Genomic DNA, 13,245 nt, shown 5'->3' with positions numbered 1-13,245 from the left:
TGCCCTGGTTCCCACTTTTGGCCTCTGTTCAACAGCTCCGGATGCTCTCCACGCTTTAGGGAAATTCCTGCCCCATTGTCCCCTGGAGAGCTCTGGCTCCCTGAGGCTGGCTAGGAAGTCCTTGACCCCAAGATGCTGGAGTCTTGGGCTTTCCAAACTTCCAACCTCTTGGAGTGCCTGTCCTGTTTCCAGGTATGTGGCCAGCCTGGCCAGGGGTCCCAGGATCTTGGGTGGGGACCTGTTCTGCCTGTGCAAGCTGGGGGTAGGAACTGCCTGCCCTGGGTGCTGGGCTCTGCAGCACTCTGTGTACAGCTCGGGGCAGTTGGGGAGGGACTCCAAGTTCTACTCTGAGGAGTTTGCTTTCTGAACAGTCTAAACTTGGCATCACCCAGCTCCCTGATGCCAACAGCGAACCTGGACATGCCTCTAGTTCCTGCTGCCAGGTGGGTACTTGGGAAAGGTTCCAGAGTATCTTGGGTATCCCCGTCAAAGGTCTGAGCTTGTCTTGTGTTCGAGCAAAGGACTGTAAAGGAGACAGCGATATGCCCTGGCTGGTGTGGCTCAGTGGATTGAGCGCCAGCCTGCAAATCAAAGGGTCACCGGTTCAATTCCCAGTCAGGGCACATGCCTGGGTTGTGCGCCAGGCTCCAGTTGGGGGCACGTGAGAGGCAACCACACATGGATGTTTCTCTCCCTCTCGTTCTCGCTCCCTTCCCCTATCTCAAATAAATAAATAAAAGATAGATAGATAGATAGATAGATAGATAGAGACAGATCTAATTTGGATCCTGAGGTTGAGGAAGGAGCCCTGCCCCTTGGATTTGGCCCTCCAAGCTAGCCTGCCTGCCATAGGGGTGTGTGGGGAGGGGCAGGGGACACAGCTCTGGGGGCCAGCAGCCCTGTAACTCCAGGAAGCCAGAGGGCAGGACAGGAGAGGAAGGTGGATGCTTGGTATGTATAGGCCTCCTGTGTGGGTACCGAGCTGCTGGGCCTCCTGCAGAGTACATGCCTGGAACCCTCCAGGGTGCTCTCTGCACAGGGGCAGGCACCACACCTTTACTTCTCGCCTTGCCCCTCCTCTCCCTGCTTTTACTTGTGCTCATTCAACAGGTGCTTCTGGTATCTTTCATCCTGTCCTGAGTTGGTGGCAGTAGCTGACTGGTGTCCCATTACCTATCAGTCCCTGAGCCCAATTGAGGCAATAAAGGGCTGAGCCAACAGGGCAGCTGTTTGTTCATCACACAGAGCCTATGTGCCCAGGCCTATGGGGTCTGCATCCTTCAGCAGAAGCAGCTCCACTCCAGCACCTACGGAGTGAGCTGTGATGCCTTGAGACACTGAAAATCTGGATGCTGATGCACAACACCCGGGTGAAAAGAAGTGGGTCTTTAGCTTTGGGGGCTTTGATTTGCATCCCCTCTTTGCCTTCTCCTCCTCTGTGCCTCATGAGCACTTGATCTGTGAGTGGTGGCATCAAGCCTAGGGCCCAGCTCAGAGCATACAGCCAGTCCTATGGCATCAGAGCCATGGTTGACCTCTGGTCCTTGAGGCCAGAATGGGTCTAGGGTCCTGGCCCACAGTTTTCCTTCCCGGGGCTCCTGTGGGCTAATCATAGTGCTTTTGTGTGCATGCGGTGTATGTGGTGTGTGTGCATGTGTGTGGATTTCCAGGCTTGGTTTCAGTCACAGGAGGGGTATCTGGTCCCCTCCAACTCTCGCTTCATTCACCTTAGGCTGCTGTGGTTGCTGCATGGTAGACCTTTCATCGTAGCCCTGCCCTGGGTTAGGCTACTCCCTTCTGCCTCTCTTCGGACAGTCTTCAGTTCTCCGAAGTGTTCTTCCGGCTGCTGACCTAACCCTGGCACAGCCACTCACCACCTGGCAGATGGCTCTGAGGCACTGCTTGGCAACAGTGTGGAAAGTTGTGTCTGAGCTGTGCCCCCTGCCAAGGATAGGGAAGGGGACTAATGACATATAGGGGCATATCTCCCCTTGATCTCCTTTCACAACACTACTTGCCGTGAACTGCAAATGGCGTGAAATAAACCTGCTTTCCCTCTTTAATTTGGTCTCTTCTAGAGTGTTTGCCTTTCCTCTCCATTGCCCTCTGGTCAAGCATCTGCCCTGGGTCTGGGCAGGAATAGTGTTGGGGGAACCCAGGGGTGGGGGAACTGTGCCCTAGGTCATGCATTGGCCACCACCGTAGATGGGGCAGCTTGCAGCAGCTCAGTGGCTGCATCAAGGACCCTACGCAGGACCCCAGACTTGCTCTCCCTACCCTGCTGGATGTGGTGTTACTGAGAGCTAGGCTGCCCTGGATCTGTGCTCTTCCCTGTTTGCCCCACAGGACCTGACCAAACCCCTGCCTTGTTGTAGGAGGATTGGGGTGGCAGTACTGGGGGACCCCAGCGCATCCGGAAAGCTGGGACAGCAGACAGGAAGAGGCAAAGATGGAGTGAGTGGTAAGTCCTGCACAGGGAGCCTAGGCCTCACCCACCTTCAGGCAGTGAGGCTTCATTCTGGCCTCCCCACAGAGGCTATAGAGGGGCTTCCCTTCAAAGACCACCTAATCTCCTAACCAAGCCCCTACCACGGGGCCTGAAGCTTTTTTTTTTAAAGATATCTTTTTTTTTTTTAAGATTTTTTTTTATTTTTTAGAGCAAGGGAAAGGGAGGGAGAAAGGGAGAGAAACGTCAATGTGTGGTTGCTTCTTGCCTGCCCGCAACTCAGGCATGTGCCCTGACTGGGAATCAAACCAGCAACTCTTTGGTTCTCAAGCTGGCACTCAATCCCTTGAGCCACACCAGCCAGAGCGAACCTGAAGCTTTTTAATACTTCCAGAGCAGGGAGTGGGGTCAGCCAAGCCTTTTTCCAAGACTGCAGGACCCAGGCAAGCCTCTGATCCCAGCCAGGATGACCCAGAACTTTTTCCTAGGGCTGCCCTCAGGACACCCATAGTTTGGTTCCACCCCCCACCCCCCGGCCTGGGCCTTGGTGTACCTGCTGCTCCCTGAAGGACTCGGAGCCCATCTCTGGTCTAGAGGAGTGTAGCAGACCACCCAGTCCCCAGAGGGTCACAGAACAGCCAGCAGGTAGGTGGGGCCACTATGAGCCTCTGCCAGTTATTGTGCCTCCTAGTAGTACTTCCTGCCTGGAGTTAGGGATGTGCTGGGCAAAGTGGAACACAGAGGGGAATTATGTATTTGCTCCCACTCTGTGCACAGGGATAGTCTACAGCAGGTGCTTGCTAAGTGATTATTGATTCATCCCATAAATATCCAGGCCTGCTTACTTCCCGGCACCAAGCAGGCACGTTGTGCCGGTGTACGTGCAAGCACATGGATGTGTGCACTTCATGTGTGGGTGTTTCTGTGTGCATGTATACTAGTAGGTGTGTGGACGTGTGAGTGGAGGCATGGGTATACACGTGTCCACATGAATATACATCTATGGTGTGCTAGGGTGTGTGTGTCCATGGATGTGTGGATATGTGTGTGCGAAGCAGCAGTAAACGCATCCCTGTCCTAAGGAGTCTCATCCAGTTCATTATTGCTTAGCCTGGCCAGTAAGCCCAGGTACCTTTTGAGAAGCAGTCCACATGGGGGGAGGGGGATAGAGCTGACCATCTGGCCACATAAGAGGCCTGCAACGTGTCTGGATGTGCTTGAGCCAGCGTGCAAACCTGAGGCTGCCCCAAGGGCAGACGTGCCACCACAGCAGGGCCGGAGCACACTGGATGCCGGAGCTTGAGACCTGCTTGTGCTGCGTTCCTGGTGGTGACAAGCTCCCACAGGGTATACTGGGAAGGAGGGGCAGACCAGGGAGATTATGCGGGGTGGCTGATGGCAGGAGGAGGCGGGAGAGGGTGGGACCCCAGAGCGGACCCAGGCCAGGCAGAGGGCAGGGGTGAGGGCTCCCCGTGGAGGATTCTGGCTCCTTTCTGAACTTTGGGGGAGGGAAGGGTGTCCTTGCACAAACCATTAAAGACACCAGCAAGTATGGCCTGAATCCCCAAATTCTGGGAGGAGGAAGAAGAGGTCCTGGCTCAGGGAGCCTCCAAAGCTTCAGCCTCCATGACCCTAAGTGGCCTGGGCCTCGCCTCCTCCATGTGACACCTGTCACAGCTCTGACTGCCCATACAGTGTGTGGACTTGATGGGGCACGGTGGTCCCTGCATCTCAGAGGTTTGGGGAAGTCCAGGGCCCCAGTGAAGCTGTTGCCAGGCAGTTTCAAGGAGGGTATGGAGCCTCGGATGGAGGCAGGCAGGCACTGGAGCCCAGGGCAGGACCCACATCACCATCTCCCTGCCACATTCTATGGCAGGTTCACCATCCACCCAGTCACCCCTGAGAGGCAGGTGGGGGTTCCGTCCCAGGTTACAGGAGAGAAATGGGCTCAGAGCGGGCAGTGACTTATTGTTCAATGTCTCCCAGTAGATGTGGCCCCAACTCCAGTGTCCCCCCAGCTGCCCACAGCTTTGGACTCACTAGTGTGAAGGTGGAGGCTGAGGGGAGGGTAAAGGAAAATGAGCTGGGAGTCAAGGGGAATCTGGGGAACAGGGAACCCCTGGAGAGGCCCCTGCCTCCTCCTTATGGGGGTAGGAAATCATGGTTATTTGGAGAAGTCTTGGGGTGATTCAGACATAGAAAGTGGGGGCTGTGAATGCCCCACAACCCACAAAACCCTCCTCCTCCAGGACCCTCTGCCAGGCCCCCATTCTTTCTACCGGGGAGGGTGGTGTTGGTAAGAACAATGAAGCATGCAGGGGTGGGAGTAGGGAAGCCTGCTGTGAGGGGGTACTGGGGGCAGGTGTCATGGGCCACTGAGGACCTGGACTCCAGTGACATCTAGCCTCCAATGTGCCTGCTGCAGCTCCCTTCTCACTAGGACCCTTGCCCTCCATATGCCCCCACTGGTATTTTACCCAAATCACAGCTCCTCAGGTGCCTCGTCACTCCCCTCTTGCCCTGAGGGTCCACACCTGGGCAGCTGCCACTGAATTTGGGTTTTTATTGGAGAGTAAACATAAATAAAAGTTGCCAGGCATTTGAGCAAAGAGAATCAGAGAGCTATTTACAAATGTACACATGGACTCTGGGGCTGCACTCGCCCACCTGCCTGAACAGGGCTCAGAACCAGGATAGCAGGGCCATGAGGACCAGGAGGACGGTGTGGGCTGCCAGGCAGGGCGCAAAGTTCTGATCAGGGGCCTGCTGGACCCGGGAGTCCCGCTTCTGGCCACCCAACCTGGCCTGCTGGAACTTCAGTTGTGGGATAATCTGATGGATCCAGTTATGGTGGGAGGTAACCCGGATGTAGACACCTGGGCGGTTCCGACGGGCACAGCCCTCACCCCAGCTGATCACCCCAGCCTGCAGCCACAAATGGCCCACGAGGCACACCAGTGGGCCCCCTGAGTCACCCTGCAGAGGAAGCAGAGACACCATCAGAGCCCACAGGGGTCCGAGAGCCAAGAGTTACACATGCAAGGACGCACCTGTTTTCCTCCCTTTGTCCCTGTCTTCAATTGCCCACCTAGGAATGTCCCTGCCCAGCTCCCCTCACCCCAGTGGGTCCTTCCTTTTCTCTCTTGTGGTGCCCATTTCTCTAGCATCCCCAGTTCACCTGCTCAGAGGGGTGTGTGGAAAATGTGTTTTCTTAAGTCCCACTGCCAACCTACTGACTGACAGCCCTGGGCAGGGGCAGGCAGGGAGAATCCAGGAATCTGCTTTCCCCAGCCAACTTGATGCACAGCTTTGGTGTGGACTGTGGACGCAGCTACCAGGGCCTCACTGGGCTAAGCTGGCTCCCACCTTGACCTAGGCCTAGGGAGCAGAGCTCAGCCTCCAGCATGGCCTGTGCCAGCCCTTACCTTGCAGGCATCCTTCTTGCCCTCAGCGAAGCCAGCACACAGCATGTCATCCTTGATGGTTTTTGGCTGAAACCCAGACTCAGCATCTTTGCTGTAGAGTAGGTTGCACTTGGGTGTGTCAATGATGGGCACAGCGAGTTTCTGCAGGATTCGAGGGTTGGGCAAGCGGTCTGGGGAGGGGCAAAACAGCCTGCAGCTCAGCGGACAGTTCTTGAGAATCACAGCTCTGTCCCTCCCCATTTCTTGCTTGGGTTTAGGCCTCTTGTTCGGGGCGTTGTGGAACAGAATTCCTTCTTCCCTTCTTCTGTGCACCAGGCTGGGCTCTTTCTGTTCTCTCTCCACTTTCCCATGGCTCCTCCTTATGCATATGCTGCCCCTTTCCCATACCCATTCCACCGATATAAGTAGAGATCATGTGTACCAATATCAACAGAAAAAGATTGTTTGTTCAGAATGGCCCCCAACCTGCCTGGGACCTTCTCTAGGCATGCCCCCCATTCTCTCCTGCCCCTGCCCCTGCCCCTTTACCTTGTTCACTGGGGCTGCCCCAGCCGGTGACCCAGCATTTCATGCCCGTCTCAAAGATGACTGAGGGGTCAGGCACGCACACGGGGAGGATATAATTGGTGAAGGTCACAGGTGCCTCCAGCTCCACCAGGGCCACATCGGCACTGGAAGCCATGCCCTGGTACAGGGGGTTGCTCTCCACCCGTTTCACCTGAGCGTATGTGGCATGCGGCCCTGGCTGCACCAACTGACGTGCCCCCAGAAGGACCCGGTACAGGGAGGTTTCAGAAGTGCTGATGGGAAAGAGCAGAGAGCTGGTGTGAGGCAGTTGCTGCAGGTTAGACGGAGAAGGGAAAAGGGAGGAGTTAGTGTTGTTCTTCTGTTGCCAGTTATCTCCCTCCTGGCCTCCAGGTCCAGTGTCTGACATCTCTTTGCACACTATCTCCAAAAAAGTAACCTCCAGGGAGACACACATCAGGGTGGGGTAGTTAAGGCTGTACAAGCTAAAGCAGCTTTAATTTCTGACTTTAATTCCCAGCTCTGCCCCTGGCCAGCTGGGGGACCTTGGGCAAGTCACCTTTCAAGTTCTCCGTGACTCAGTTTCCTTGGCTATGAAATGGGGAAAAGATCTTCTGTGAGGGGTGAAGGAGCTGATTGCCCACAAGGATGCAGCTGGGGGCCAGCCAACTGGGGATTGGGCCCAGCCCTTCCCGTGAGCCTTGGGCAGGTGAACTACTCCCTCTGAACCTGCATCGCTGAATTTAAGATGTGAGACTTTAAAGGAATTGCAGTGCTGTGGTGAGGCAACGGCTGACGTGCTTGGGAAACCCTAAAGGTCAGGGGGCAGGTGGTTCACGGTGTGGTAGCGACTCCTTGGTTAGGAATTGTATGGGTGACCCTAGGCAGGGTGAGGAGGAGGAAAGGACATTTTACTCCAGTCCTTGGGCTCATCTGTAACCAGAGTCCCAGCCGGAAAAGGGAGTGTCCTGGATTTGAGGTGTGGGAGGGGGGATCAGGATAAGGGCCAGGGTGTGGAAGGAGCCTGCCAGCACTTGCAGGGACAAGGCCTCAGGCCCAGCCAAACCCCATGCTGATGCGTCTAGTGGCGATATCCTGGCTGGGCTACAGGGAGCAAAGTATGGGACGCAGTGATGGAAGCTGAAAGTTAGCCTTCAAGTTAGATTTGAAGGGAGCTCTGAGCCCTGGCTGGTGTGGCTCAGTGGATGGGGCACTGGCCTACAGACCAAAATGTTGCCAGTTCGATTTCCGGTCCGGGAGCATATGCCTGGGTTGCGGGCCAGGTCCCCAGTTGGGCGCGTGCAAGAGGCAACCAATTGATGTTCCTCTCACACATCGATCTTCCTCTCGCTCTCCCTCCTTTCCCCTCTCTCTAAAAATAAATAAATAAAAATATTTTAAAAACAATATTAAAGGGAGCGCTGGTGGAGTAGGTGGGCCAGAGCTAGACAGGTGGTAGTCGCTGGCCGAGGTGCTGAAGCCTCGTGAGGTGTGGGGCTAGGTCAGCGGTGGCCCTGGTGCAGAGGTTCGGTGGTGACAGGCAGTTGGTAGCAAGGGAGAATGTGGTGGGTACTCACTTGGAGAAGCAGTGTGCCGCGGTGAGGACCCACTGCTCTGTGATGAGGCTCCCCCCGCAGAAGTGGCTTCCGTTTCTCTGGATGCTGACCTGCCATGGCCACTCGCCCTCCAAGGCATCCTGCCCACCCACCATCCGGTTCAACATCCTCGGGCGCCCACAGACTAGGGAAACACAGCCAGGGCAATGCTCACTGGGGGTCGGTTCCATCAACTGATTCCCTACCCCCAACTCCACATTCCAGCTTCTACTTTCTGCTCAATTCAGGGCCCTCCCTGTCTCTGACCTGCTTGGGGATCTTGGGCAAGTCAGAGGCCTGGGCATCAGGTCAGCCTCTGACACAGGTACACCCTCCCCAGCTTTGGGAAGCGACCCCACCGCCATGGGCCTCACACCCCTCACCCGTGAAATGGTGACATCATGAGGAGGGTTGAGACAATACAGATAGTGGTCTTATCCTATCTGACTAAGAGGGGCTCCTGGAAGGACAGTGGGTGTTGGGAGACCCCTTCAGATTCTATCCTTAGCTTCTTCCCTGTCACTTTTTCCTACCCTTATCTCCGTGCTTCATGCCTTAATGGCCCTCTTGTGCCATCTGCAATGTATATCAGACCTTCTTCCTTTCTGGCCATGGCACCCTGAAGTGGGGGAGGTGAAGGCACAGACAGAGGGGTGGGGCTAGAGCCATTCTGAGAGCCCATCTCACCAGGATTTATCGCCCCCCACCCCCACTTCTCTGGACACAGGCACATGGCCTGCTGCTATGCCTTTACAGGAACCTCAACTCCATTGAGTCACAACTTTTTCTTACTTTGGGATGCCCCGTGCCCTGCCCATTTACTCTGGGTCTCCTTCAAAGCAAGTGTGAGAGCCTCTAGCCAGTCTTGCTGCTCTCAGGTAAGCCTGCTCCCGTCCCTCCACCCAGGTGTCTCAGGGCTTACCGCTTGATGCCTTGGCCCTCTGAGTCCCTGGAAGGGAGAAAAGAGGGGGTAATCAGCCAACTTTGCCGAAGCCAGGGTATGCTCCTCCCCTCCCCACTGCTCAGCAGTGTGGCCCTCTTTTACTCCATACCCAGCTCCCTGAGGACTCAAGACAGTTCACAAAGGGGCCCTGCAGGAGAGGCTAGGGGTCTTCAGTTTTCCTACAGGACCTCCCCTCAAGGTCTACAGGCCTAGGCCTATATGCCACCTGTCTGCAAGGGCAGACAGACTCCTTGCCATAGAAGGAGATAATCAGAAGATGCCAGTAAGGGGACCCAGTTATGGCCATTTAGGGTAGGATGGCTTCTCTTGTCCCCACAGAGGTCTCTTCCTTCACACCCCACACCATTCTTGTCTGGAAGCTCTGGGGAGGATCCAGCCATGAGCACTGGTGCTGTGGGACCTGCATATCCCACCTTGGACAGCCCAGAGCTAAGATAAAGAAAGAGTCCCTGGGAGTTGCCTTTGAACTTCAGAGGTCTGGGTCCGTTTTGAGGAGCAATTCTCCAATCTAACTTCAATCCTGAGGCGAAAGCCCAGCCCCACTGGTCTTTGTGGTCTCAGGGTAGTAAAGATAAACCAGTCAGAGGTCACCATGGGTCAGTCTTCCCAAGATTCTCTGCAGTTGGAGCCCAAGATTGTTTGCTGGGCCATGACACCCTGAGGTGGGGGAGGTGAAGGCACAGGCTAGAGCCATTCTGAGGGCCCATCTCACCAGGATCCATTGCGCCTCACATCTCCGGATACAGGCACATGGCCTGCTGCTAGGCCTTTACAGGAACCTCAACCCCAGCCTTGAGGCACCAGCTGGGGCGACAGTCTCGTCCAGTGCCAGCAACAATCTGGAAATACCTGCCCCTCAAGGGAGGTACCCTGCCTCCCAGCATCTCTGGTTCACTGGGGGCAGATCTGACCAGAGCTGGGGTGGTGGGCTCAGGACAGCATCTCCCCACCTCAGCCTTCACCATTTCTCCTACGTCCCAACTTCTCTTGGGGCCTGGAGGGTGGGGCAGCTGCTACTGAACCTGTCTTCACTCTAACCAGAATGGTAACCAGCTCCATGGAAGTGAGGGACCCTGGGGCAGGAAGCAAAGGGCTGAGCCACACATCTCCATGGAGTGCCCAAGGACCCTGGGTTTTGTTCTTTTTTCTTTCTTTTGGATCCTCATTCTTCCAGCCAGACTCCCAGTTCAAGGGGTGCACTCCTCCGTGCTGAACTGTTGGGGCTGGATGATAAGTGAGCGGGGGGAGATCTATAGATATGGCAAGAGGTTGACATTGTGGGGACTGAGAAGGCACATGCAGTACTGGCCACTCTTCAAAGTAGGGGTGCCAAGCAGAAGTTCCAGGGCAAGAGTGGAATCAGACTAGGCCACTGAATGGAATAGGAAATCTAATGGACATTCCATTCATGGATTTGCGTTCATACAGTGTTCTTTGAAAATGCAAATACTCCCTGGGAGAGCTGCTCCCTCTAACTCGCTCATGTTAGTACAACATAATTGTTAGATTGATAACATCTGACCTTCTGCTCTTTCTAAGGCCTGATGCTTCTGTTTGCACATGATGCTCTGGTTCACCCCCATCTACTCACCAGCACTTTTACAAACTTACAGGCTCATTCCCTGTCTGGGAATTTGTCAGAGTGTTGTCCTGGTTCTCCCCACAGCCATCCCCCTTCCTGTATATGCAGACAGATCCAGGGTCCACTTCCAGAATTAAGTGTGCATGCCTGTGGCCTAGCAGGATGCTTTCGAGGCTTTGCAGGCTTCCTCACCATGGCCTAATACAACTTTGCTTCTCATTCCCACTGAGTCCTATGACCTCTGAGGGTTTGCTCACAATACCGCTCTTCCTGGAGGCCCTTTACTTCTGGTCTCTATAGGTCCAAATTCTACAGGTCCTAATCCAGGTCCTTACAGAGTTCTGTTCACCTTGCTTACCCTGGAGATAGAATAACTTATCTCACTTATTGGCCCAGGAGCTCCTTGAAGGCAGAACCCACATCCAGGGGCCTGAGCCCAGGAGATACAGAAGGACAGAAGAAAAATGGCTGTGGGGGGTGAAAGGGTGAAGTGGAGACCTGGACTCTGCAGGGTGGATGCCATGTCAGGGGCTGGGTAAGCCAGCCAGGGGATCAAGCCTCTTGTCTGGGCCCAGGGCCCCCATGCTCCTGTAGCTGGTGGCGATGGGAGAGGCCTAAAGCTCCCAGAGGGAAAAGCTAAAGGTGGGGGTGAGGAAGACATTGAAGAAGTCAGGCCTTTGGTCAGAGCTGTTTGTGAGTCAAATGCAGGCCTCTGTTTCCACTTTGGCAATGACCTTGGTTACTCAATCCATCAGGAGCAATCACTGTTACACCCCCTGATGGAGACGGGCTCCCTCAAAGAAAATTGTTATTCTTATGCCAGGAGGCCAAGAGGGGAGGCCTGGGGGTGGGGGCGGGCAAGAGAGGCTGGCCCTCCTCACCAAAGTGTCACCCTGGTGCCCTCCAAACCCTGGTGGGGAGCCTGAAGCCATGGCCGAGTTGTGGCCTAGGGTGACCCAGCCCAGCCCTGGGTCTTGAGGACAGGGAAGTGAGATGGTAGCTGGGCTGGCCAGGCTAGCCCAGGAATGCAGGAAGGTTTCCCTGGTAGAGAGTAACCAGTGCCACCAGGAGGAGCCTGACAGGTGGGGCTCCCTGGCTGGCACCTGCTGACCCTGACCCAGTATTATAAGAGGGGACAGGGATGCAAGGCTTGCTTCTCCCCATACCTTCCCTCTCTAGTGGGAACAGGAGCCTGCACCCCTAGCCCTCACTCCCCCATTGCTTCCCATTGAGTCCTCAACAGCCTCCTGGGGCTCCCAGGCTCAGGCAGCAGCTCAGCCTTCTGGGGGCCCAGCTGATGGGCGTTCAGGGATTTCGAACCCAGTGGGCCTGTGTCCTCACATGGAGGACAGGGAGAAGCCAGATGAGAAGAGGCAGAGGTAACAAGCCCAGAGCTTGGCTCATGAGTGCAGAGACAAGTGGGGAGAGGGGAGCAAAGCCCCTGCCCATGTCACTGCCTCAGGGGCCCTCTTGGGCCTGTGCCCACACCCCCACCGGCCCTGCCTTCCCCACTTCGCTGTCCCAAGTAGGACATCTGGACCCTCCCACTTGCCTGGGAGGCCCCACCATTAAAGTGGGGAAGGGAGGCCTGGCCAGGGAGTAGGGGGCTTAGCTAGAGCTCCAGGCTGAGTAGAAGAGGCCCCTCGAGGAGGGAAGGAATGACTTCCTGCAACATCCAGGACTCACCAAACCACAACAGCGGCATCAGGAGCAGGGCCACGGCTGGCAGCCACCTCATGATCTCAGGCCTGGCTGGGGTGCCGGGTTGGGGACAGCAGTGGTGGGATCTACTGGAGCACTAGAGTGAGGTGCCGGCCTCCATGAAGTGGGGTTTTATGCTGGAGGTGAGTGTCAGCTCGACTATGTTGCCCAACCTGTTGGCCTGGCCTGCCCGGCTCCTGCTGGTAGGAAGGAGGCACCCTAGAACCCCGACTCCTCCATGACCTGGCCCTGAACCCCCTGAATCCCAAAGGGCCAAACCTTCACCCTAACACACCTTAGGGTCTTGGAGCAAGGGTGCACTTGCCCCATTTGGGTGCTTATGGCCTGGGGTTTTCTCCCTGCCACCATGAACTGACCACAGGCCTCACATAAGCAAGCTGTCTGCAGGCCACCCAGGAGAACTTCCCTATTTCATTCAGTTCTTTGTTCATATTTATTGAGCACCTACTATGTACCTGGCATCAGTGAGCCAGAGTCCAGGCAGGGTCTTACATTAATGTATGTGTGCGGGAGTAGGAGGGCCGCGAGTAGGAAGGGAAAAGTCCAGGTCACCTGTACTTACGGAACAAAGAACAGGGAAGTAATCGTGACATGGGGGTGGTGGCGGGGTGTCCCTAGCTGACCCCAGTGTCTCTCACAGGCTCTCCCCCCAGGAAACTGGGTCCTGGAAGCGCCCACCCAAACTTGTCGTCCCAGGACCCACCCCAGGGTGGCACCAACCCCCATCCCCCGATCAGAGGCAGGGTGGAGGAGGGGGCTTCCCAGAACCCGCGGGTCCCCGGGAGGGCGGGGCGGAAGCTGGTTCTGGGAAGGCCTGGCCGGGATGACCCTTCCCTGCCTCCCTGCCCTGGGTGCGGCCTGCGGGGCTCCAGAACTTGTGGTCGTGAAGGCGGAAGCAGCTCCAGGAGGAAGTTATGTGGCACAGGGGGGTGACGTCAGAGCCCGAGTTGGGACTCGGGTGGCCACGCCCCCGCCCCGGGCCGCCG

At 56.1% G+C, this 13,245-nt stretch overlaps 1 protein-coding gene across 1 annotated transcript; it reads right to left on the bottom strand.

The window, feature by feature from the left end:
• Positions 1-5,045: 5,045 nt before the first annotated feature.
• On the bottom strand, positions 5,046-12,930 carry PRSS27 (serine protease 27). The gene is made up of 7 exons (XM_090277179.1): positions 12,715-12,930; positions 12,224-12,438; positions 8,914-8,940; positions 7,974-8,136; positions 6,400-6,671; positions 5,872-6,041; positions 5,046-5,422 (listed from the first exon to the last, which is right to left on the bottom strand). The coding sequence occupies exons 2-7, from the start codon at positions 12,273-12,275 to the stop codon at positions 5,129-5,131; spliced, it is 978 nt and encodes a 325-aa protein (XP_090133305.1). The 5' UTR covers positions 12,276-12,438; positions 12,715-12,930; the 3' UTR covers positions 5,046-5,128.
• Between the last annotated feature and the right edge of the window lie 315 nt (positions 12,931-13,245).

Source organism: Furipterus horrens, unplaced genomic scaffold (genome assembly GCF_987537825.1).
Source record: "Furipterus horrens unplaced genomic scaffold, mFurHor1.1.pri manual_scaffold_5, whole genome shotgun sequence".
NCBI classification, from domain to species: Eukaryota; Metazoa; Chordata; class Mammalia; order Chiroptera; family Furipteridae; genus Furipterus; species Furipterus horrens.
This window is presented reverse-complemented; position numbering and strand designations above follow the sequence as displayed.

Bases quoted from the DNA above. Each gene is read 5' to 3' on its own strand.
- PRSS27 (XM_090277179.1), bottom strand. From the start codon at position 12,275: ATGAGGTGGCTGCCAGCCGTGGCCCTGCTCCTGATGCCGCTGTTGTGG. The intron at 8,137-8,913 runs GTAAGCCCTGAG...GTGTTTCCCTAG, and splicing joins GAGGGCCAAGGCATCAAGCG to TCTGTGGGCGCCCGAGGATG. The intron at 5,423-5,871 runs GTAAGGGCTGGC...CTTCCTCTGCAG, and splicing joins GCAAGAAGGATGCCTGCAAG to GGTGACTCAGGGGGCCCACT.